The 27,615-nt window shown below is 35.0% G+C and overlaps 1 protein-coding gene across 12 annotated transcripts in view; it reads right to left on the reverse strand.

Moving 5' to 3' along the window:
- The window catches only part of LOC121405875 (F-actin-monooxygenase MICAL3-like), a 138,731-nt gene that overhangs the window by 14,535 nt on the left and 96,581 nt on the right, over positions 1-27,615 (reverse strand). For 9 of the 12 annotated variants that reach the window (XM_041596861.1, XM_041596862.1, XM_041596855.1 and 6 more), the window contains 6 exons: positions 16,999-20,439; positions 15,270-15,448; positions 8,700-8,732; positions 3,943-4,150; positions 2,980-3,153; positions 1,310-1,424 (listed from right to left, as the gene is read on the reverse strand). In XM_041596861.1, the coding sequence (XP_041452795.1) occupies positions 1,310-1,424; positions 2,980-3,153; positions 3,943-4,150; positions 8,700-8,732; positions 15,270-15,448; positions 16,999-20,439 (4,150 nt within the window). Of the gene's footprint in view, positions 1-1,309; positions 1,425-2,979; positions 3,154-3,942; positions 4,151-8,699; positions 8,733-13,789; positions 13,820-15,269; positions 15,449-16,998; positions 20,440-27,615 lie in introns of all 12 variants that reach the window. The other 3 variants (XM_041596857.1, XM_041596856.1, XM_041596860.1) reach the window with 3 other exon arrangements.

Here is a 27,615-nt window from a genome sequence, read left to right on the forward strand (position 1 = left end):
GCTCGAGCTACCATCGCCAGTGCTCAGTGCATGCGAGTGCATGTATGTGTAAATAAAAAAGGTTCCTTTCCTTCAAATGTCTCCCTCGAGAGTTCACCCACTGACAGACCTCCTGATAACACATAATATGTTTAGAGGCAGAAGGCACGTACATAAAATCTTTGAGTTTATATAAGGTAATGTCTTACTACCAACAATACAATATATATCCTCACTGCAAAAAACCGAGTCATATTATTTGGTGACAACATCACACAACTACTCTGAGTCATACCAATGATCTAGTTAATAATATAAAGTATATCAATCAGAATACATACAAGTTGTGTAATAGATGATATACATGGCAAGCATATATATCAATCATCTTTAAAGGAGGTGGAATAGGAGAGTGACATTAAAAAAAGACTTCATACTTCCATTTAACATTACGGTATGTACAGTACATGTTTGCAATACGTACATAGAATGTTCATGATTTCTGACATGAAATATAACTTCCTAAAAGAAATAGAACACCATACATACAAGATACAGAGGTATAGCAGGGAAATGTACATGTATGGGGGGAAGAGCCGTTTCAGAAAGCTGGAAATAAGTGTTTATGGGGGGGGGGGTAAGGCAAGGGAGTGAAGTGGAGCATGAAGTTTAGAAACCTGCCAAGTGTATAAAAAAATGGGGGGGGGTTGAATTAGAGAAAGAGGGGATACAGGGGATGTAGGAAGATGATGATGATGATGTACAGCATAGCGCCATATATCTGTCAAAGACATTCAAAGGCGCATTGGAGGAGCCAGCCAATCTGATGTTGAAGAAGACATGTATAGAGGGGAAAAGAAGTGAAGTTACACTGTAAATGGAGATTGGAAGAAACAGAGATGAAATGATAGGGAAGGAGGCAACGGAAGATGGAGAGAAAGAAAGAAAGAGAGCAATGATGAAAGGAAGAATGATCCATATACAAGATGAGATGATAGATATACCATGTACTGCGCATGACTGTCAGAAAGGCCTTAGTACTATGAGGGCATCAAATACCTTGCGCATGATACAAAGGTATCAGCTCACACAGGATCTGGGGCCTGTAACACAAAATTTAGCAATGATCGTAGAGCATTTTTCTACGATTGATTCCATTGACTACAATATACAATCAATTGTGGAAATAAAGCGTACGATTAATAGCTAACCTTTGTGTTGCAGGACCCTGGTGTCCAAGTCACCCCCTTCTGCTAGCGAAACCACACAACACTCGTTTTAATGCTACCCATGGACATATGAATATTTGAGGAATAAAGTATGATCTTACTTGAGTCTTTCTTCTTCTAAGAATGCCACCAGAGCATCTCTCTGTTCTACAACTTCCAGCATTTCATCTAAGAGAAGTTTCTCTTGTTCTCTGTCGCTAGACGTCTTCTTTCCTTCTAAGACAAAGATGAGGTAGGGTATTAATCAAAAGACATGATAGCTCAGTCAGTGGAGCAGTGGTCTGACAATCCAGTGACCATGGTTTTATTCCATATTTGGTAAAGGCCCCCTCACACCTAACCGAATTGCCTGAAATATGCCTTGCGATGGCCGGCGAAAGGCATTTTTTTATAATCGTTTTCAATGGTAACTGATAGTAAATCACATTTGCCCTTCGTGTTTGGGTCCGTACACCTTCTGAACTAACAGCTGCGATTATTCATATTCGCGGGGAAATTTTGAACATGTTTTAAATTTCCAGACGAATTGAAAAATCATTGGTCATCTGTTTGAATTCGCATCTCTTATTTAGTCTGTGGTAATCGTTTGTTATTCGTGTGTTATTGTGGCGCACAGTCCCTCATCGCGCTTTTGCCAAAGTGGACCAATCTCGAAAGAACCCTTACCAAGCAACAAGATCACACAAACATACAAGAACGCCACATTTATTCTGTCTTTGTTTCTAATAGCAGGCTATATCAAACCATTGCTCATTGTCTTTTCGTCTTATTGGGTTATATCACCCCTTCGCCCGCCTTCTGCTGCAATTTAATCAAAGAGGTGAACCGATATCCTTCACTTATCGTTTGTTTATAAAATTTGACAATATTTACTGATTGCATGATTTGACAGAAATTTTATTTGAATTTGTTGAATTTGCATGCATTCCGTGTATTTTTCCCATTCGTCACCCTTTGTCCGCCTACATTCGGTCAGGTGTGAGGGGGCTTTTAGGTATTTCTCCTCATTACCTTCAGAAAGGATCTTAAACTGTTGGTCCTTTAGTTGCTTCCTTACAAGCATTCATGCTTTCTTATCAGGTAACAAATCCCTATCATCACATCATTCAGTCAGAAGTGAATTATTTTACTTTCGACAAAATTCCTTCATTAAAAAAATGACAATGGTGCATTTTCTATAAAGTAACATTGATGGATGATTTGGTAATGAAACCTCCTATTAAAAGTACACAATAAAGGCTCCACTCTTAATAAAACATGTCAACAATTGGAGAAATCTACAAAGATAATGTGTTACTTTTGTCTCTCTATTCTTTGTTTTTATTCAAAGGGAACTGCCTCTTTCTTTCCTTCTATCATAAAATGCTATATTTAGATTTTTTTCCTACCGACCTTATGCATGTGACGTCATAAGCTAACCTCTAAGATGGCATGGCAATGGTTGATTTAAAGTTCAGTGTTGAGCTTTTGGTGTTGATGTTAGGTCAATTTTTACAGGAGTATAATACCAAACATAACATGAAGATGGTCCTGAAAAGTCACTCACTAGTTGTTGAGATGTCAATAATGTGATCTGGAACAGTTTTACAAACTCAGAATAGGTTTTGGAGCTAGGGGAAGCAATCAAAACTCCAACACCAAGGCAAACACCGGACTTGAAATCACCCAATGAGTTTAATACATAATGTCCATTGACAAGATATGACAAAAGAAGTAGGAGACTTTTTTTTATTTAAATGAAAAATAATTGAATTTCAAATACCCTGCTTACCTCCGACGGCCATAATGACCCTAAGCTCTTGCTCAAGCTGACTGTGACGATCTTCCAACTCAAGCTCCCTCGCTTGAACCATCAGCTCCGTCTCAAACCTAACGAGGGCGTTCTTCTCATTGACTAGACTGAACCATTCCTGCATGAGGGTGGTTTCTTCCACTCCATCAGGAGCTGAGGGACGGTAGGTTGGGGTTAATTAGGGATGGGGTGATTGATGTTAATATGAAGTGATTATTGACATTAGATTCTATTTTATCAGGCTTGTTAAAAATGACCAAACATGCTACCTAAATACCCATGATGCATTTCACCTAATCCTTTAAAGGTAACGTTCCTGCACTTTGGAGGAAATTTAGATAAATGCTTCTTCAAACTTTGCAATAAAAATCAATCTTGGTTTACAGTCAATCATAGGCTCATAGACTGGGTTTAATCTGCTCCTCCTATTTTAGTTGATTTTGAGTGTCGAGTTTTATAACAGAGATTTAGATATCCCGAAATCAAGCGATAAACTGCACTGGTCATACATGAACAGTGGGATCTCAAGTTTCTTTACATAATACTTCAAGTATTTAATAGCTATTTCTTCAACTTCTTAGTAGCCCATGAATATATCATGATATCATAATCAGAGGAAAAGGATATCTCTTACTATCATTGCTCTTTAATTGTACTGTAGGTTTAAATACTGATAATCTAATAACATAGTACACAATCTGGGTTTTTTGTTTTGTTTTACAGTTCAAATAATTCCTTTATCAGATTCTAAATTTTCCAAATTTCTTCCAAAACAATACCCTAAGTACAACTTAACGGTTAAGAAATAAAAACAGACGAGCAGAAGAAAAATAGTGAGATAATAAATAAACTTAAATTCATTGTCCAGAATGTTTGTTGGTAGTATAATTCATGACCATGATAAGAACATTCTATCATCCAAGATTCATGCAGTTCACTTACTTTCTTCCCCTCTCAGGGCCCTCTCGGCTGCGACCCCTCGGTTCTCAAGCTCACGCTGTTTGACCTCTACTTCCTGTAGTTGACGTTGGATCTCCTGGGCCAAGCGATGGCGCTTTAACTGCTGCTGGTGATGCTGACGACGAGCTTCCTTCTGGACGCGTTTCGTCAACCTGGCGCTAAGCTCCTCCTCCTCCATCTTACGCTTCTCCTGATTGGTTGAAAGAAAGAGAGAAAGAGAGAGAAAGGGAAGGAGAACAGAAGAGAGAAAACCAGAGAGAGTGAAAACAGAGAAACAGAAAGTCACAAAGAAGAGAAATTTATAAAATAGAAAAATAAAATATTTAGAACAATAATTAAAAATAATCTGAAAAATAACTTTTTTATTATTAGCCTACTGCGGTTTAACATTCCTGAAACTACTTATAGGAAATATAAAATAATACCATTGACTTACATATATAAAATATATAGAATGACATTGTGCAATGTTTTGTGAAACCTGAAGAAAAAACAGATAGGCTCTGAATATTCATAAACTTATAAAGATTCTTCTATATAAAGGATAAATCCTGTGCGTTATCTCTCATCTAGACAAACTGTTCACCATTTCAAAGAAAGTAACAAAACATGATTCAGAAAGAGTTTTTAATAATCAGGAACATTTTTTCTTTTCTCAAAGCAAATAATCTTTCCTAAGAAAATTCAAATAAATAATCAAATTTGTCACTTCGAATCATCATTAACAATACCGCATTTGACCAAAATTCAGACTTGGAATTTGTGCTACAAGCAATACGGCAAGAATTCTATATTACCAAGGATTCATATAATGGTTTAATAATCAGTTTGCTGGACTATAACATGAGTATTTACACAAACCCTCTACCTATTTGCTGCTAACAGTTCACACTTTTTCCCCAATTTTTCTACATCTAATGCTAAATTGAGATGAAGAACACCTTCAATCCACGTGCATATAAGTTTCATAAAATACTGTTCATAAGTCAGGACCGGTGATCCTTTCTTGTGATAAATGTTATATCCCTATGTAGTTGAACTAGCATCTAAGAACATATTCCAGACATGCATCACTTTAAATAGATTGTAACACCCACCAAGTTTATACACAATGGTGGAATACATGTCTCTATGTTTCTTTTATTGCAAAGCATTGTGGGATTGAATTCTATTATGGATGAAGTATGATCATTGGAACACTGTGATTAACAACAGTGATTATCTTGCAATCAACACTGAGAAACATCCTTATTAAGCCCCCTATAAATGTTTCATATTATTAATACACTGCAAAAACTCTGGTGTTGATTTAACACCAGTCCGGAATCTATGTCCACACCAGAGAAGTATTAAAACAACACCAGTTTGGAATCAAACCGATGCTGTTTTAATACTAATTGGTGTTGTATAAACACCTATCTGGTGTTAGACCAAAACGAAACTGGGGTTGTGTAACACTTCTCTGGTGTGGACATATATAGATTCCAGGCTGGTGTCAAATCAACACCAGAGTTTTTGCAGTGTATCAATACAATTTTTATTATTGATCATATTAACACTGGCTTTTTCAATTCAGTCATACAATATTCTCTTTGAAAGAAAAATATTTTTTTTGAAATTCTGTAATTTTACCATGATTATTACAGTGATTATCAATAAAGGAGTAAAAATAATAAAAAAAGGGTGAGTGAATTTCCAATGGCCCCGTACTGTTTTGATCGCCATGCCAACTTCTCACAAGACGAGAATTCTATCCCACAATGCCTTGCATACGAGAACCATGAAGGCATGAATCTCTTTTGATACTACAGTATTAACTTTCATCAAATGATAACATGCCCATGTACAGGATATGAATGGAGGGTTGAGGGCATGCACTGAACATGATCATCAGAAAATTTGAATGGAATTAGAGGAAGGATTGGAAAGCTTTCATTCCAAAGAAAATACACTGAAACCATGTTTAAGACTATGGCCTGTATTCTGAAGTCGGGTTTAACTTAAACTCAGGTTTAAAGTTGTGGTTTAAGTATGGGAAGCCAAAAGTATCAAAATTTTTTATTAAGTTGTATGTTTCTTATGTTTGCTGTGCTCTTTCCTGATTCATCGATGATGAAGACAATAATAATAATTTATACTTCCTACACAATTATGAATGATTTGAGAGCCGAATGAGCTGAAAGTATGATATCTCTGCTGTTAGTGATTATGTTACAATTGGCTGTCCATAATTAAACCACAACTTTAAACCTGAGTTTAAGTTAAACCCGACTTCAGAAAACGGGCCTTGAAAGTTAAGAAAAGGAGCAGTAGCAGATGCAAGATGGGGCGCAAGGGATGCACCCCCCCACATTTTGAAAATCTTTCATTATATCAACATACATGTATGAACATACGTGTACATGTAGCTGATTTAATGAAAACTGCCATATCCCCCCCCCATTTTCATAATTTGTTCCATTTGAAGAATCACTCACTTAAAATAGGCCTACATATCAACACCACTAACTTCAGAAAAAACGTCATCTCCACCCCCTACATTTTGAAAATCTGTCATTGAACATACATGTATGTACATGTAGCTAATTCAAATGAAAACTGTAAAATCCCCCCCCCCCCCAATTTTCATAGTTTGTTCCATTTTGAGAATCACCCACTGAACAAACATATCAACACCACTAACTTCAGAAATACTGTTACCACCCCTCCTCAATTTGCCCTTTTTGGAAATCCTGAACCTGCCACTGAAAGTAGTCTGATCAAGGAGTGTGGTCTCATTAAACCTACTGGTGTGATAGGGTGGTTTTTGTGTACAATGTCTATGAGATTTACAGAACTCAATGTTAAAAGGGTTAATGACGAGGTGGTATTTCAAGACAGGTTTCATCATTACTCCACAGAGCTGCCATAGTCAAGGGAAAGAGCATATTAGTATGATTATACTTCGGTCGTATTTGTTCTACGGCGGCCGTATGGTGAGTTGAAAAAAAAAGCCGTTTCAACATTTTTGTACCAGCTAAATAGAGGTGGTTTGAATACAAATGAATAAAACGCCTATTTTCAACTCACCGTACGGCCGCCGTATAGCATATGTGACAGAGGTATCACTCAAGCAGGTGTGAAATCATATAGCATTAAAGGGGAGTTCTGGATCCCGTATTACAAAGAGTTACGATTGATCCAATTAACCACAACTATGGAAAGCCAGCAACACAAACATCTTAAATGCATGCTTGATCAAAATATTTTCTAGATAACACGATGATTCTTTGCAGTGCTCGCAATGCAGTATGCTCCCTTTTGTTTACAAATGAACATCAATTGTGTAAAATTCCTGTGGAAAAAATTATGACATTGATGGACTGCCATAGCTGAGGTTGATCGGATCAATCGTTACTCTTTGTAAGACTAGACCCAGGGCACCGTCTCCTAAAGAGTTACGATTCAGCCAATCAGTCGTAACTCTATGGAAATCCATGTGTCATCATTTTTTTCTACAAGAAATTTCCACAATGTCCTTTGTAAACAAAGAGAAGCACAGTGAATTTTCAAGAAAACAATGAATGCATGATTATAGTTCATAGTTAGAAAATATTTCGAACAAACAGGCATTGTAGATGTTAACGTTGCTGGCCGTCCATAGTTACGATTAATCGGATCAATCGTAACTCTTTGTAAACCCTCCGCTTCATTTACAGTTTCAGGTTTACTCCAATAAAGAATGGGAAGATGTTTCTTTATTGGGAAAGGAAACTGAATTCCAAGCAGTTTGAAAGAAATACACAGCGTATTGATTTTAGATAAAAAAGGCTATTTTCACAAATATAGCAAAAAAGGTTTTTAAAAAGGAAAAATCAATGAAACAAAGCAGTGGATCAGTTTGTATCCAATATTCAAGTCTGGGCTACATTGCACAAAGTGTGGAAATTATTGTAGAAGTTTTTGTTTTGATCTGTGTACAATTAATCTAAAAATTGTGCAATAAGACACTTCTTTGCAGAGCTTAAACCAAATTGAGAACATTTCATTAGGAAGAAAGAGAATGTAAACCTAACAAAGGTAATAATATAAGTTCACATGTTATAAAAGCCCATGCAATTTTTATTTCAAAAAGTGTTTTTTAATTTAATATACAGAATATAAAGCAAATACCAAAAAATGAAAATATTGCAATTATGCCCAAAGAGATATTCCAGTTTACAACATTGGAAATTGATTGCAATTTTAGAAGAGAAGGATAGTTAATAAGCTTAATATTTAGCTTCTAATAAGATGAAGGGTTTGAGAAAAAAGCCTCAAGTTATTTACGAATAGATTGAATTTTTTCCTGTTTTCTTTAACCCAACACATAGCACAGGGTTTACATAAGACAGGTAAAAACAGCATCAATAGCTATATGCAATTAGTAGGAACGGGAAGCCAAAAGAATTTCAAAAGCAAGGCAGACAAAAAATAGGATTAATCGTTTTGTTTTTCTCAACATATTACAGAAAAGTATTACAAGAAGCAATGTCACAGAAAAACAAAGTATAAACAACATATGAGGGGATAATACAAGGAAAAGGTAACAGAACTTAATGATGCAACTTCGATTTATGTTGGGAGATGAATTTTGATTTTTTTTTCTATATTGATCATCTAAAGGATTTATGTAAATTAAGGATTCGATGATGACATTGGGTAGTTTCATTCTTTGATACAGAGGTAGGCAGCATGCACAGACAGGGAGGGACTGGTACCTGTTCTTGTCTGGCTGTCTTTTTACTCAAAGCCTGATGAGAAGATAAGATATAACTCTGAGATTAGATACCAGTCTTTTTTACTCTAAGTCTGGTAAGGAGATAGGATATAACTCTGAGATTAGATACCAGTCTTTTTTACTCTAAGTCTGGTAAGGAGATAGGATATAACTCTGAGATTAGATACCAGTCTTTTTTACACAAAGCCTCAGAAGATGACAAAAATAATCTGACATAACACTTAGAGAACAGATAGCATATTGTAATTGTGGAGATTACGTCATGGGTGACGTTTCGTGCAAGCTTTTGATGCGGTCACACGATCAAGAACCAAGATCTGAGGGGGAGCAGCTCTTCAGAATAGCTCGGGCTAAATGTGTCAAGACTTGGCTGAGACTTGGTTCAAATAATACTTTTTACCCAAGAAACAAGATTTTGAAGGGAGTCTCACATGGTCCCTGTTCAGTTCTAATCATCTTGAATTTAAGGAATATCATTTAAAGATTTCCTGGAGCAAGTTTGGAGGTTCAATACATCAAAGACTAGACCATTAGAGAAATATTTTTCACAATTATACAAGCACATCAGAATGACAAAGATAATTTCATGTTAAGAAAAAAATATGTTGAAATAAATGCACGCCATTAGTATAAAAAATCACACAAAAAACAAATGAGAAAAAGACAAGAGGGATCGGGAGAGAGGAAAGGAGAAAGAGAGAAAGAAAGAAAGAAAGAAAGAGGAGAAAGAGACAAAGGGGTTATAAATACAACAGTGATGTTGAAGACTGTGCAGTAACTTTAATCTTTAAAACAAAAACTAAGAGACTCTGCAGAACTTCCTTTTCACAATTTGTTTTACATTCTAACCACAACACTAAAACAGAAAATATTATCAATCTTAAAATGATACAAAATAAAAATGAATAAATAAAAAGTCATTACATTATCCCGCTCTACCCAAAATGAACAGAAAATAGAATTAGCTAATTCAATAAGGAGGAGAGTCCCCCCCCCCCCTTAAAAAAAAGCATAAGTGCAAAAAAAAAAAAATGTTTTGTCTGCAAACAGAAAATAAAATAAATCATTCCCTTCAGAATAAACTTAAATCATTAATTCAAGATTTAAAAAGAAACAATTTAAAGAGCGGAGTATTGGGTAAAGGATGCACTGAATCCGTGGTGGGACAGAATAAGGGGGATTACAAGCTGTATCCGATAACTAGGGTTTTATAGGGTACCAGTATTGTTTAGGATGTAAAATTTACATAAGAGCCACATGGAAATACATGAATCTATGGTTTGTTACTTTGACTACTGAAGAAAAAAACGTGTCTAGGGATGGTTTTGAAGATGAGTTGTACATGTACATCACTACAGCTGAGCCCCCCCCCTGAATAGAGCAAAGATATTGATATGCTCTTCTTTTCATAACTCCTGCATATCAAACTTCGAACAGAATGTTTGAGTTTTTGTGTAAATCAACTATTACTGCACATATCACATGAGTGCCCTACAATTAAAACAAAATAAAACATTTTTTGCATGATCTGGAATGAAATTGGAAAACAACTACAGTTAATATAAATTTAAATCTACCAGAATACTGCTAATTAATGTGCTTGTATAACACATCCACATAACGTTCAAAGAAACAACCAACAAACTATGATAGAGAAGGTAGCTAAGATAACATACATATGCTCTTAATATTACTACATGTACTAATCAAATATTAACAGTTCCTGCAGCTACTGCTCCTCTGACTACATTTACTACTATTTACTACTAACTAAAACACAAAGCCCCTTTCACATTGTTCCGTGCAAGCCTTGCGGGAGAGTTGCGGGTAACTATTTCTGCTACCTGCAGGTCGCCCGCATTGACAGTATCTGGCACGTATCTCACACGCAGTTGCACACAGAAGCAGATGCAAGCCTGATTTGCTCACAGAATTTTTTTGAGCATGCTCAAAACTTTGCTGTCGGTGATTGCGGGTGATTGCCCACAAATCACGAGCAAGGCTTGCAAAGAGCTATGTGACAGGTCCTTAAAAACTTTAAGTTCTATGAGCTCTTACTGCTACAGCCACTTAGGAAATAACAAAGCCAATGTTATATCATAAAAAAGATCCAATGCCTTTCTCAAACCAATAACTATTTTATCATTCATCGTGATCATAGCAGAGAATTCATTTCATTCTCTTGTTTGCATCAAAACTAAAAAAAGAAAACATAAATCTGCAATCTTTGACAAGAATTTTCAGCAAAATAGAGAAAATAAGAACCCATAATCCAAAAGAGTACACTCTATATTTCAATCAAATTAATAAAAATAAAACAGAACTTTTAAAAAATCACAGCAATTCTTTTCCCCCTTGACACTGTGTTTTCTAATACCAAAGGCCAAGGCTAAGATCCCATTTCACGCAACACAAAACAAGCTAACCAGTAAAAATTGATATAAACAACACAAGACAAGACAGCAATCCTTAAAGGAAAAAAGTCCACCCCAACAAAATTTTGATTTGAATAAAAAGAGAAAATCCAACAAGCATAACACTGAAAATCTAATCAAAATCGGATATAAAATAAGAAAGTTAAAGTTTCGCTTAATTTCACAAAACAGCTATATGCACATGGGAACTGATGACATCACTCCTTACTATTTCTTTTGTAATTATTATATCAAATATGAAATATTATAATTTTCTCCTCATTGTCCTGTGAAACAAAATTTCTCCCTGAACATGTTGAATTACCATTGCTTAACATTTTATGGTTCAGTCAAGTTGGTCCTTCTTGTCAGATCTGCAAAACGTGAAATAATTTTTAATTTCAACAATAAAAAAACAAAAGAAATAGTGAGGGACACCATTGATTCTCTCGTTTGCATGCGTCTAAATTGTGCATTTAAATATTTTGTGAAAAATAAGCAAAGTTAAAAAATGTCATAACTTTCTTATTTTACATTCGATTTTGTTGAAAATTTTAGCATTATGCTTGTCTGATTTAATTCAAATCAACAGTTTTATGAGATGGACTTGACCTTTAAATCAATGAACAGAATATAATACACTACCTCCTGGATGGTCAGGAAACATTCCAAATACAGTTGAAGAAATCATCAAAAATATAGAAAAATAATACATTAAAATGATAATAGCAATAGAATAATTGACTCAAATGTACCAGCCGCACTATTATAGCAATAAAAATCAAATTTAAAACTTGTTAAAATTAAGAATTTTTAAGGTATCAGTTAACTTTATGGAGGTTTGCAGTTTGCAAAAATCTGAGCTTTGGGGCCTCCAACCCGTCAGTGCAAGCAATAATGTTGTAAGGGGATCAATGAAAGAAATAATTTAATAAGCAATTATTACATGCTTTAATAATTTGATTAAAAAAGTGATCATTTTCCTTCCATAGCCTACAGAGATTAACTTGAGCATCAATATGGACGCTTATGACTGTATTCATCAATATATCACAGTAATTAAGCAACTGATTGACTTAAAATAGTCAGGTGATTCTTATCTGACTACAATGATTGCAATTATGATAACAGCAATATATTTTAGATCCTGAATGATGTTAAACAATCCCTTTAAGCTTGTAACTAACAGACAGTTTTAAAGCAAGATTGCATTTCAATTTAGACTAAAAATATAATTTACAAAAAATAAACAAATAATTAGATAAGTCTAATTCTACACGGGAAAATTCTAATGGTACAACTATAGTGACTTTAAAAAAAGGAAAGTCGTTCCCAAATGAAATAGCTACAAAAATATCAAAAGAACTTCTTAAACCAATAAAATAAACATTTTAAACAATAAAAATAATAAGGATATGATGCATTTCTTCCTCTTCTTAAAATATGATTTTCTAAACATTAAAAGGGGAAAAATATATTTACTAACAAAATATTCTTCCACTTCACTGAGCAAAATAGCAATTGTTGAATAAAAAAATGCAACATGCCTATAAGCTATACTATGCATGTAGGTTCTGAACAAAAAGGGGGAAAGTAACTAAATTATTCTCTAAACACACTCATATTTATACTCATGAACAACCATAATAAAAACTCATGTCCTACATGTAGTTATATGTGTAGAGTTTTTACAAGGGTATCCCTCTATTTGGGTAAGTCTAATTCTATCTATTAACCAGTAAATTAACAAACATGTGAAGTATAACAAAGTGAGCAGAACAATTAATTAACCCCATGTTACATTACAATAATACCCCAAACAAATAACAAAACATAAATCATACACAGATCCTTCAAATCAATATATACAAATTAAAGTAGAATAAAAAACGGGATAAACAAAAATAAAGTTCAAGCATTCTAAGAAATAAACCGTACTGAAAGTTTACAGGAATAAAATAACTCCCAACTGTAGCCATTCAGTTCACTTATATTTAAAACAAAATTGAGAACTAAAAGGTTGATAGAGTGGATTACTTTTTAAAAGCAATTACTTCTTAAAAGGAAACAGGAATCCACTTGATGTAAATATACTGGCAATGAAGATCCCATCAATTATCCTTCTGAATTATATGCTTCAAATAATAAAGAGGAATACATACAAGTCTTTCAAGATTAGAGAAATCATAGGGAAATATTAAGGTCTATTGAAGGAAACTCGATACTTCCCCTACCCCCCCCAAAAAAAAAAATATAATAATAATTAAAATAGCCAGAGATGAGTATTTTGATGGAAAGAACAAAAGAAAAAAAAAGAAATAGGAAAGGAGAGAATATACAAGGAAGGGTTGACATGTTCCTATCATAACAAAAATTAATCATCAAGTCTAGCTTCCCAAATTAACTGTATCTTAAATTCCTTGTGAAAATTAATAATAAAGACATAACGAAAACCACAAGACAGCATACAGAATACAGTACAGTAGCATGCATTCTGATATATAGGAAAACACACCCTAAAACATGATATGGTAAACATACATGGACCATGTTTGACATGGTTTTGAAAAAAAATAAACAAAAGTAAAACATGTGCAAATGAGAGTATACATGATAGATAAACTAGGTAGTCTACTTCACAGACTTTCTTCTTTACCTTTCTCAGCTTTTTTAATGACCTTAATCTCTGTGTTATAGCATACAGACAGAGTAAGAAAAATTGGTTGAATGGATAGATAAATAGCACAAGAAATCTTGAAATATTATGAGTGAATTTAAATATAAGGGTTTTGTTTACAAAACTATTCATATACAAAATATTAGGCCTCATACATTAAAATCGATCTAATAAGAAAGCTGTGATACTCATGCTTTCAGAAAGTATAAAATTATCAGGTTGTATGATTCTATGCATTACAGTTTCAAAAATGCAAAGCACATACATGTATACACCAAGTGAGAGGGAAAATATTACATTTACAAAAAGGCTCTATTACAAAAAATGAATGAAAAAACTAGCATACATCATATAAAAGAGTCTATAAAAAAAACTATTTAAAATATATTCTATGTGATTTGCGCTCTCATTTAATACTCAAGCAGATATTTATACTACACATAAATTATATGAATTATTTGAGATAATAAAATGCTCTTTCATAAGTTGTTTTACAATCTATTGTTCACATGTTTTTTTATGGTTAGCAATTGTTTGGGTTGACCTGTTTTTCTTATAGAGTAGAATTGTTTAATTAAGTTAATTATGTGCAATATGAAATAAGAAACTTATCTATCAGTATAATTCCTTCTTTGATTTAAAAAGATATATTTTGTTCATGTTAGTTTCATTTATCTTGAAAATTTGTTAATTAGCTTTATCTATTTGTATTTTCTTAAGTGATATCTCATGGGCGTTACAGGAGCAAGGTTATTATTAATGTTACTAAGTGAGAGCATGTATATATAAATACTGGCTATCATCATTATCATATTTATCAATTAAAACAGTTTCAGTCCCTGTAACATAGATTAGCATTGGGCAAAATAATCGTTATCAGTAATTGCAAGATGAGCCAGAGTGATGAAACAGAAGAGCTTACTTCTTAGCTCTAAGCTAATAATAATAACTATATTACTATCACACAGGAATATAAACAAATCTATCAACATCATCACAAAAAGGAACATGAATATTGTTTTTCTTGGAAAGAAAGAGGAAAGAAGAGGATTAAAAGGTAAGGGCAGAAAAGAAAAGTGTAATAATATCATCATATACAAATAAACAAAATGAATTAATTTCAAATCTTTGCAAATCACCTTCAAGATTTGAGTTCGTACTTTACTTCCAAGACATAAACATTTTCAAATGGTAAGAAGGGAAACGTCTATTATGGTCAAAGGTTTGACTACAACCTTAAAAAAATTTAATTTTGATTAAATTTGAAAGCTATTAATGGATAATCTAGGATCATTAATCTTAAAATTCTTATTAGTTTTACAAGAAAAGAAAGCTTTTAAACAGGATTGATGTTAATGAAATCAGTTAAAAGGGGAAATCCATATTAGGGAAAGTCCATAATATCCCTACTAGGGAAAGCCCCTAATATCCCTACAAGGGAAAGCACCTGATATCTCACCTTAAATCTCTTGCCCCACATTCTCCTAGGGGATTTCCCTTTAGATCTTGGTGAATCAGTGATCTGCTCTGAACGTTCAGGATCGGTGCTTGCTTCATCTCGTTTGATTTCCTCCTCATCGGTAGTAGAATCTATATCAAACTCACCGGTCAGGTTGGCGTCTACGCTAAGCTTCTTGACTGAGTGTGGTGGTAGTGGTGGTAGAGGTGGTAGGAATGGTAATGGTAGCATGACAGATGGTAGGAGTGTCAAGGGTATGGTAGTGGTGGTATGATTGGAAGTGGTGGTAGTAACAAGAGGTGGTAGTAGTGATAGAAGCGTGGAGGTAGTGGTGGTAGTAGTGGTAGAGGTGGTAGTAGTGGTAGATGTGGTAGTGGTGGTGGTAGAGGTGGTAGGAATGGTAATGGTAGCATGACACATGGTAGGAGTGTCAAGGGTATTGTAGTGGTGGTATGATTGGAAGTGATGGTAGTAACAAGAGGTGGTAGGAATGGTAATGGTAGCATGATAGATGGTAGGAGTATCACGTGTATGGTAGTAGTGGTAGAGAGATGGTATGATTGGTAGTGGTGGTAGTAACAAGAGTTGGAACGAGTGAGGTGGTAGTGGTAGTTAGAGAGGTGGTATGAATAGCAGTGGCAATAAGATAGGTGGTAGGAATGGGAGACAGGAGGAATGTCAATTTGAAATGACAAAACATGAAATGTGAATGGTACACGAAATAAAGAAGATAAAAATAGGGAAGAGTAGAAAAAAGGGGGAAAACAAAATAAAATTAATTTCTGCAACAACATATATTAATAAGAAATATTCTTCAGTTTTATGTACATGTTTACGGTAGGCACTGATACTCTCCTTCATGAGACTTTTATGATCAGCCCCAGAAGCTGTAATAACTTCATACATGCACAGGCAAACAATGCACATTCAATCTTTCCTTTTCTTCAAATTACCACATTCATTTTGTTCTTTCCAATTCATTAAGGAAGGAGAATAAAGCCATTTATTGATGAGAGCTGATGTGCAAAGATGAAAAAATAAACAAAAGATGAATAAAATAATAAAAATATTAATTAAAGTTGAAGGGGAAAAAGAATAATTGAGCCTTGAAATAGGATAAATTACCTGTCTTGATTTTAACAAGAAACCTGCAAAATAGAATTCTATACAAGTAAACTTTAAACACTGAAACAGGGCTTATCATACACTGGTCAATCTAATTCAACTAAATTCTCCCTTGAAATTTATTCTTTCTGATGTTGGTTTGATTTCTATTGATTCCCATTGGCAAAGTTATGTATGATTAGGAGACTTCCAGAAATTCTTTGGGAATTTGGCTTAAAAGTTTCGGCAGCAAATGACGCACCAATATCTGTTTAATCAGATTACATTTATTAAGTTATCGTTGCTAAGAAACAAGATAGAGACACGTTCCCTAATGCAAAAAAAAAACTCAGCAAAGGTAAGTCGACCATCAATGCTAATTACCATCGCAACATGGCTCAACAGCCAATATAAATCAAGATTTCCATTAAAGTGTCGATGCAGTAAGTCCCTACCCTTATGCTACTCTTACTAACAAATTACCGATTACAGTCAAACCAATGAAATCAGACTACAGACAAATAAAAGCTAAATATTAATCATTTTTAATGGCTTAAACAATGGTCTGTTTGGAGTTGGTTTCATCTGTGCATTATAATAAGTGTATGAGGATGAACCAACTTACTGAGTCTTGGGAGTTGTTCCGTAGCAGCAGCTTCAGGGGTTCCTACACCAAGGTCAGCAACAACATCTGGCACCTTCCTCTTGGACCTGGCCCCTTCTTCACCAAACTGACCTAAAGGTAAGTCAAGGCTGCCTGGTGACAGTGATCTCTCTTCTCTATCGCTATCACCTTCTGTAGATGACAATGCCAGTTTTCCTGCACTCACACGCTTCTTGAGCTTTAGGGATTTACTTTTCCGTTGCTTTGGTATAGCGCCATCTAGTGGTCTACTACTGTCTATTTTGGTGCTTGATGATCGTTGCATTTTTTTGTCTTTGTTGGGTTCATCAGTCTGTTGCATCCCAGCACTTGTCCTCCTTCCGTTTTTGGTGGCCTTGGTAGCATCTCGGCGACGTGGAATGTCCATGCGCATACGGCTTAGACGAGACTTCTTCTCCTTGGAGCTGGATTCTGAGCGTGGGATGCCACCATCGAAAGTACACAGTGGGACATCACTTGTTGGAGAAAGCTCATCCTCTGGTATGTTGAGATCAGAAGGCACTTTGAGACTGGACGGGGTGCCTTCCTTCTTCCTCCCAGAACCCTTCTTTCGTTTGCTACTGCCACGCTCTGAATCGGAAGGAGTACAAGATGGACATGTATCAGGAGACAATCCTGAATGCGTACCCTGAGACCCTTCCCTAAGGCTCTCCAGCCTAGCCTCCTTTTCATCCTCAACTTCATAATGTTTTTTTCTCTCCCCTTTCCCCCTCACACCAACATCATTCTCACTCTTCCTCTTGTCCTTGGATCGCTTCAGGATGCGTTTCTTTGGACTTCCTTTCTTTCCACGCTGCTTCTCTAGCTTGGCTTTCGTGGTCGGGGTATAAGCCTTGGCCTGTTTGCTGGACAGAGTATCCCTGCTGATACTCTCTGATTGAATTGCACTTGGAGGGGAGACATAATCTTCTTCTGGAGATTCTATCCTGATTGTAATTTCATCCATATTTGCACTCGCTGTGGCATTGTTCATATTCTTATTAGCACCATCATCTATTGCAGTTTCTTTACTTTTGATATCATCAATGGAAGGTATTGGACTGAAGGATTCAGAAAACGATGATGACAGTAGTGACCTGACACCACTAGCTCTTGGGTACATACATTTATACTTGGGTTTAGGTTTAGGGGTCTCTTTCACTTCGCTCAGGTTTTCAGGTAACGATGGACTTGCCGACATCTTTGGCTTGATATCATCAACTGTTCCTCCATCTACATCACCCTCAAATCCTACACTAAATCGTTGATGTTTTTTATTTGGTAAACTATTATATGAAGTCCTGTATGCTTCATTAGATGGCACAAATTCAAGCTCAATATCAGGAGAAGCAATAGCTTCAGATTTATCAAAAACATTGGAACCTTCATCCTCATTGGCGAGCTCCACATCAGATTTTTCAGTGTCTGTGTTTCCTGCAAAAGAAGTTTCTGGTAGCAGATCAAGGTTGATATCACCAAGAGGAGTGGAAAGGTGACTGGATTGAGAGTTGTCTTCTGGTGTCCCTGAGTTGTAACCCTTTGCATTTGTTTCCTGAAGCAGACCCGCTGCTTCAGATGTCCCCTGATCTCTGTCTGATTCACTGTCCTTGTAATCTTGTCTGTCACTTTGAGAGTCTCTGCTTGATATCTCTTGCGTGGAATGCTTAGAGAGAATGTCTTCATCAGTACTGAGTTGCGATGTGGAAACTGTCTTTGGTTCTGATGGTCCAGAGGCTGCACTAGCTTCTTGGACCTGATCACTTGGATAGGATAGTACTGCACTGAGATCAGACGGTTCTATACTATGATCCTCAGTCTCTGTATCATCAGGTACTGAACTAGGTTCATATAATGCTGAGCTATCATCAATAGTCTCTGTGTCACCTATGTCAATATCAACGACCTTAGGCTGGAGTGGTGAAAGATCAGGTTTGATATCCAAGAGAGCTGGGTGGCTAGCCGATGACGAGGAACGCTTACTAACCTCCGGACTACTAATAAGATCATCAATGTCAATCTCTTCTGCTTCAGAACTGGAGCATTCCACATTAACTACCTCACCCTGTATGACCCCATGCATCTGGGTCACCATTACCTTATCTGTTACAGGGATATCATCAACCAAAAGACTCTCACTTTGTTCTGTATCCTGTGCGCTGTTCTGTGGATCAAAACTCTGGCTTTCTGACTCTTCCATGTAGTCAGTCGCGCTGATCAAATCCCCGTAAACTAAATCTTCTGCGGACTCCTCCCCTACAACTTCCCTATCTGTCTGTTCTTCACTCATTTCCCCAGATGTGTCATCTTCCTCTTCTGCAAGATTTGCTTTTAAATCACTTTCTACAGCACCACTGATGTCTTCCGTTCTGGAGATGCTTTCTGAAAATTCATCCTCTTCTGCTAGATGACCTCCCATCACGATTCTTTCAACTTCATCAGAGCCCTCTTCTGTCTCATCATCTTCTCTTTCCTCTTCATCTTCTTCCTCCTCGTCGTCCTCTTCTTCCTCATCTTCTTCATCTTCCTCTTCTTCATCAACCTCTTCTAGATCTTCCAGCTCCTCTACACTTTCTTGGGAGTACTCCTGTTCCCTGCTGTCTTCTTCTTCATGATCATCAATGGAATCAGTTTGAAACTGACTTAAATCTTCATCCTTGATTTCCTCTACATTCCGATCATCATCTTCCTCGTTGCTGACGGCATGACCTTTTTCTTCCGTCTTTAGCCTTCTCCCAAGCTCAGTATCATCTTCATACGACGCAAACTTTGTGGCAAATTTATCCCTCCATTTTTTCCTCCTGTCTCCCCATTCCTCTCCCCCATCTGTAGGCGATCTCAGAGCGTTGATGACATCCTCTTCAGTAATTTCCTTCTCTGCATCCTCATCATCTTCCTCCTGCCTCTCATCTGGTTCAAGTCGCCTTCTCTCCTCTTCCTCCAATCGTCTTCTCTCCATCTCTTCTTCCTCTTTCCGCCTCCGTTCTTCCTCCTCTATCCTTAACCTTTCCTCCTCCTCGATCCTTCTCCTCTCCTCCTCTTCTTTCCGCTTCCTCTCAGCTTCTTCTTTCTCCCTTTGAATGACTTCCGGTGGTTTCCAAGGAGCCATCTGAGGTGCCTTGGTATCATTCAGCCATTGCAGCTTCAAACTTGTCAAGGTATGTACATGACTGTATGACGGTTCTTTGGGAGTCTCCTCCTCTTCCTCTTCTTCCTCCTCCTCCTCCTCCTCATCATCATATTCATCACTATCAGTGTAGTACTCTCCTGAGCTTTCTTCTTCTTCTTCATCTTCTTCTTCGTATTCCATCTCTGAATTCTCCTCTTCCTCTTCTTCTTCCTCATATTCATCTTCATATTCCTCTTCTTCATAATCTTCTTCATATTCCTCCTCCTCCTCTTCTTCCTCTTCAACGTCAGGCATTCCTTTAAGAGATAGAGTGAAACGGACATTCACCCACTTGTTTTCAAACATGAAATACAAGCATCGTAAAAAAACAACGAAAGAAATCATCAAACTTACTCCTACATCACCATGGATGATGTTGGTAAACTCCAATTCTGATGCAATGAACTATGTTATGTAATGTGTAAGATCCGACATCCCTGAACCAGAGTTCTAACCCCAAAACTCCATTCAACCACAAACGATGACCCACCAAAACACACAACATAGACTTGGTAAACCAGGCACTACAAGCTCTATGGTTTTCTACGTAGCAATACACGCATGCAGGAACATCAACACAACCTCTATACAAACGCAAACAATCTGAAAAGAAGGCTGGCTAGAGGAGGCTAGGTGAGCACAAGGACATGACTGATATATATATAAGAAATTGAAAGAATTGGGAACAATTAAAGATCACCTACATATACAAGCTGCAAAGAACAAAAAACAAGTGTATCAGTTAAGAACAGTGCACTCCTTTAGACATTCAGTGAAATTCTGAAAGATTTGACAAATTAATATTATCCACACTAAAAATTCACTGTATTCATAATAAAATTGTCAACATTGATTACTCTACCAGTAGTGATATAACATTGAAATTCAGAGTCATAACTAGGACACATTTCACTAAGAGTTGCAATAGATTCAAAACAATCTCAAATGACTACTGATCTCAACTAGAAGTGATAGGATTTTTGAAAAATCGCATCTCTTTGTTAAATGGGCTCGCAAGTAACATGGATTTTCAAAACAACAAAATGTAACATTAAAACAAATGAAAAAACTAAGGTGTCTCACATTACCTAGTAGTGCAGTATTTATGTACCTACACTGTAAAAACTGCGGTGTTAAAACTGACACCTATTGGTGTTAATAGAGGACCACACCGTGAGGTGTTAAAATTACACCCTAGAGATTAAACATAACACCAAAGAGTGTAAATGTAACAACAAAAGGTGTTGTAATAACACCTATAGGTGTAAAACTAACACCACCAATTTAACACCAGTGTAAAATAACTGGTGTGGTCCTATATGTACACCGGTTAACACCACAGTTTTTGCTGGGTATAACGTTCTGAGCAAAACAAGTTTCAATATATGATGCTCTGATACCTACGATAGACACCCCCACCCCTGAATGATATGATTTTTTTTAAATCTCAAAATCCAAGATAATCCTCTTTGAAATATTTCACACCACCAGCACATTTGTGCAAACTCTTTGAGTTTTGAGATACTTTATAAAATTGTTAAACATAAGAACAGCACGAGGTTTGCTATAAAAGCATACTTTGTCTCTCATTTTTCCCTCATGATTTAGCTATTTATTGTTGTGAGTATTCATTTTGTGCAATTGTTTTGATATATAATAATAAGGAAATAATAAAGGTACAGTCACTTTTAGGGATTTGTTTTATAAATTTAACCCTTTTAAAACTTACATGGAGCTTAAAAATCCTATCCTTTGTTCCCAAAACATTTCTAAAGACATTATTTCTTTTTTAAAAACTGTTTATAATTTGATATATGTTAATTCAAATCATTTTGAATGCAAGTGATACTAACATAGACCTGTAATGCATTGATGTAAAATAATGATACATTTTTCCCATTCCTGATTATTTTGAATGAAATATTGATGAATATGATTTATTATTTTTTGTTAAAATGAAGCAAACATCTTCACATTTGTAATAAGTTACAAGTAATTGTTTAGTGTACACCATTTTAAATCACAAAAAAGGAAATCACTTTGCCTTTATTGGGCTTTGCATTTATGGCAATTTTCCATCCATGAGTTTATATTGCATAAATTATTCTGCACTTATGAAATTCTTGAATTCAACTGAATTGAAATATATAACAGCATTAGTCTGTTCTATAACTTTATGCATGCATTTTGAATTGCCAAGATGAATCAACTGATTTTTTTATATAATAAATGTAAACTGAAATAAATGAAATGAATGATACTGCATGGTCAATAGGCTTGAAATTAATGGAATGTCCAAATAAATCAAACAAAAATGATTGAAATTCCCTTTAGATACTTTTAATATATTTCTCAGGGTAGTGAATATTTGTTAGTTTCCTTGATACCAAAGTAAAATACATCATCCAGATACCAAAAGGGAAATTCCCTATACTGGGGACATCCCCTAAAATAGGGAAACCCCCAAACCAAGGATACCATATTTTACTACAATTTAAATGATTGAAAAGATTCTGAAATGTTGATTATTATTTTGGAAACAGTAATTGACCAAGGTAGAGTGGAGATTGGGATGTTATGTAATGTGTGATTTATGGGGGGGGTCAAATTTATGGCAAGGAGCAAAATAAGGAATGAAATAAGCTATAAACAAAATAATGAAGTATATTGAGTTTGTTTCCTGTTAATTCATGATATCAAATTCACCAAAATAAACAAGTTTTAATAAATGTTTATTTCTTTATTCAAATATATTTATTCAGGATGACAAGATCAGTTAAAAAACTGTTTTACATCATGGTCCTGAATATGTGCTCATATAGAGATATCAATTCGGCACAATTACATGTAAAAGTTATAGTTTGTATGATGGCAACAGGGGGTACAAATGAAAATGCTATTTTAAAAAAAGTTTCCAAATACTAGTATCAGAAAGGGCACAGTGCAAATATTCTTTTTTTGTAGAATCATCTCAAAGACTTGGTCAAATAACTTTGGTCAAACAATTTTTTCGAGAATACAGTATAATTATATCAAAATAATTTTTAAAAGAGTGAGGATTCTGTAAATCCCTATTTTGAGCACATGAAAAATACCAGAAGATCTGAAAGAATTTGCCATAAGATAAAACTTTGAAAGTAAATGGGACAAGGGGTAAGAGTGAGGGAGTCATAAATCTTTAAAGGACAAGTCCACCCCAACAGAAAGTTGATTTGAATAAAGAGAAAATCCAACAAGCATAACACTGAAAATTTCATCAAAACCGGTTGTAAAATAAGAAAGTCATGACATATTACAAAGGTTTTGCTTAATTTCACAAAACAGTTATATGCACATCCTGGTCTGTATGCAAATGAGGAAACTGATGCCATCATCCACTCACCATTTATCTTTTATTTTATTATATAAAATATGAAATGTTCTAATTTTCATTTTTCTCATTATCAATTGAAAATATGATTAATTCCTCCCTGAGCATGTGGAATTAGTATTGTTTAATACTATATATGGTTCAGTCAAGTTGGTCCTTATTGTCAAATATGTAAACAAATGAAATATCATATAATTCAAACAATTAAAAAACAAAGAAATAGTGAGTAAGGGACATCATCGACTATCTCATTTGCATGTCACGGAATTGAGCATATTATACCCTTTTTACACAGGATTTTCTTAACCCCGGACTATAGGTGGGGCTAAATTGCCGTTTGGCCCCACCTATAGTACGGGGTTAAGCTTAGCCCACTTTCGTTTTACACTGGCGATCTTAACCCTGTACTATCGCTCTTAGCACCGCAATTGCTGGGATAACCCTGCTTTTTTGCAGGGCCAAATAATCCCGTACTAAAGGTGGGGTTAGCCCACTTTGCAAAAATGCTGTGTGAAAAGAAAGTGGGCTAAGCTTAACCCCGTACTATAGGTGGGGCTAAATGGCAATTTAGCCCCACCTATAGTACGGGGTTAAGGAAATTTTAGCCTGTGTAAAAAGGGTATTACTGTTTTGTGATTATAAGCGAAACTTTAAATTGTCATATCTTTCTTATTTTACATCCGATTTCGATGAAATTTTCAGCGTTACGCTAGTTAGATTTTTCTCTTTTTATTCAAATCAACATTTTTCTGGGATGGACTTGACCTTGAAATAGGAAAAGAAGTTTTGTTATGATCTGATGAAAGGCATACACAAGAAAGGCTACAGCTGATTTTAGGGTGCACTGGGTTGAGAGAAAGAGAGAGGGGGGGGGGCACTACCATGTGAACTTACAAACCAGTTTAATAGTAAGTTTTATTGACTCTGTATTGCATGATGGGAAGGCAGAGAGCACACAATGAAGTTTAAGGGGTCAAAGGTTGGCAAAAGAACTCCTTACGACTGGTTCACATTCCCAATTTTGGAGAAAAAAAATCACATTTTGCTCATTTTCTAAAAATGTGAAAAGTATCTTTTGATTTGGGGTTCAAATTAACAATACAAATATAACAATTTTGGATGATCACAAGCCTTTATTTGGGCTTAAGGCTAAATTAGTTTCAAATCGTAGCAAATCATACGAATGCTACGACTTCATTACGACTAGATATTTTTGCTTTATTCTAATAATGAAAGCATAGTCACAGATTTGAACACATGTATTCTAACGGCGACTTGAGAACATTACACAGTAAGATATTCCATATCTCAATATCAACATTAAATTCTGCTATATTCTTATTCCAAAATCGGATCGCAAACCAATCGTACGGTGTAAGGTGGCCTTTAGGAGAGTTGGGATGGAGGGCATTATTTTCTACCATGTGACCTTACAAATTCTATTGACTATGTATTGCATGATGGGAAGGCAAAGGGCACACAATGAAGTGTAAGGGGTCAAAGGTCAAAAACACATATTTCTTTTAGCTTAGTGGGGATAGAGGGCATTATTTTCTACCATGTGACCTTACAAACCAGTTTAATAGTAAGTTCTATTGACTCTGTATTGCATGATGGGAAGGCAGAGAGCACACAATGAAGTTTAATTCATGACAAAGTAAGGTATGAAATTAAAACAAAATAAATTAATTCCACAAATCATAAGTTTAAATGTCTAAACAGGAGGCACTGTCACAAAATAAATACACTTGCTTTAGAATGGAAAATAAAAGAGAGTAGGTCTATATGGATAAATGAGAAATAAGACAAAATTATAAATCAGAAATAGTATGATTTGAGTATACATCAAAATAATATAAGCATTAAAGTTAGAATATGCAATGGTTAGCTTTGTTTTGTACAGAATTAGATTAGAGAACATAACCAGGGGATAGTAATTAATATCACCCTCCAGATAAAGAAATAACATCTTGCCAAATACCAGATAATCAAGCATAATTCATTGTATATTTACTTGTAAGGGATTCAATTAAAAATGATAATTTATAGTTCAAATTAATCAGAATGAATGTACACTATCTACCATTTGTTTGTTTTGCTTCAAATAATGAAACATGCCCAATACTGTCAAATGAATACATGAATATAATTTTGTCTTGAAGTGATATCCTTATCAAACACTTAAACTTTTATGAAATAAACATATCAACTAAAAAATATCATATTAATCAAATCTCTATGGTGATATTTACATACTATCATCTGACTCAAAATATAAAGAAAATGTTAATTTGAGATATATTTTTTAAAAGTTTATTTGAAGCTTTAAGAATTTTGGCAAAAGAAAAACAAACTTTATGAATCGGCATACTGAACTAAGACTTGGTCTTTCATTATTCTCAGACCACCAATTTATCACTTTAATATCAACCCTTGGTATTTCTAATGGAACTTTGGTAAAAACACATTTTGTCAAACAATTTGATTTCTATCATTATTTGTGTGCCTTAACATTTTTCAAGACCATTGCTGGAACAAAAATGAAAGCTTTTAGTAGTTCCCTTTCACTGATGAATGAATTAACCTTATAGATAGATGAACTGAACAAAGAGATTTGGAAAATGAGATTTAAAAAATAAAGTATGATAGAGAATGTTCATTTAATAGCTTAACCATCAGTACACCAACACCTCACAATGCACCTTTAATGAATAGGACACTATCAGGAGATAGTACTGTGAAATAGTTCTTGATACTATCCAATACTACTATGAAATAGCACCTTTTACACCCTCAAATAGTATTGAGAAATAGCATTTTATAGTACCAAAGAAGAAATACTATAATACCTTTCTTTAACAACAAACAGCAATGTGAAACAGAATTGTGATATAACACCAAATAAATAGCACTGTAATTTTGTTATACCTGAAAATAGTTCTGTGAAATAGTGCTTTACTGATGATTTTCAATTTACATGTAGTAATGTACAATAAAGATGCAAGCTTGAGAAGAAATATAAAAAGGACCAATGCCACAATATTATCTTCCAAATGATAAAGAGCATCACTCTTTTCTGTAACTATGATAATGTAAAAACTGTCAATGTTTATATACAATATCTCTTCAATTATATTAAGCAATTCTTATTAAGCTCACATGTCAGGACATGTACTATCATTCGTGTGCACAAATAACTTTTTATCTCTTAATTTCTCACTTTGTCTCATTTCCAAGAACATTAAATCAAAATTGACATCAAATATTGTTGGAAAATATTCCACGAGACAAAACTCACAAAAATAAGGCCCTTTCATTTGGAAAATATCATTGAATGGCTTGGGTAAATAAATATCATACAAATAAAGATGCATAAATCAGAAAAGCATGCTAAACAGAAAAGAAATACATGCGTACAAAACCTCATGCAACATTGATCAACATAATGCAATAACAAGCAAGCAAGCAACAAAAATATGAATACCTAGTACTACAAACCTACAACTAAAGCTAAATCAATTCTAAACTTTAATCTATCAATAATGATAATTTCAAATACATACAGTGATGCTAACAAATCAATGAACCCCACTGGTTAGGAAATGAGTGTTGAATGGAGACAACAACACTACACTGTAAAAACTGCGGTGTTAAAACTGACACCAATTGGTGTTAATAGAGGACCACACCCTGAGGTGTTAAAATTACACCCTAGAGATTAAACATAACACCAAAGAGTGTTAATGTAACAAAAAAAGTGTTGTAATAACACCTATAGGTGTAAAACTAACACCACCAATTTAACACCAGTGTAAAATAACTGGTGTGGTCCTCTATGTACACCAGTTAACACCACAGTTTTTGCTGTGTACAAGGTTTGGTGAGCCCAGAGAAATAAACTTTATTGAAATTTGATTGTAATATTTTATAACCGACTTCACAATTAAATATCACAAACATGGCAGAACTTCAATACTTGAAAATTTGTAGTTTTCTGTTGGGGTTCACTTACTTGTTAGCACCGCTCTACATACAAGTATGAATGATAGACATGTTTATTCTA

This window comes from Lytechinus variegatus, chromosome 19 (assembly GCF_018143015.1).
Source record: "Lytechinus variegatus isolate NC3 chromosome 19, Lvar_3.0, whole genome shotgun sequence".
In the NCBI taxonomy this organism is placed as follows: domain Eukaryota; kingdom Metazoa; phylum Echinodermata; class Echinoidea; order Temnopleuroida; family Toxopneustidae; genus Lytechinus; species Lytechinus variegatus.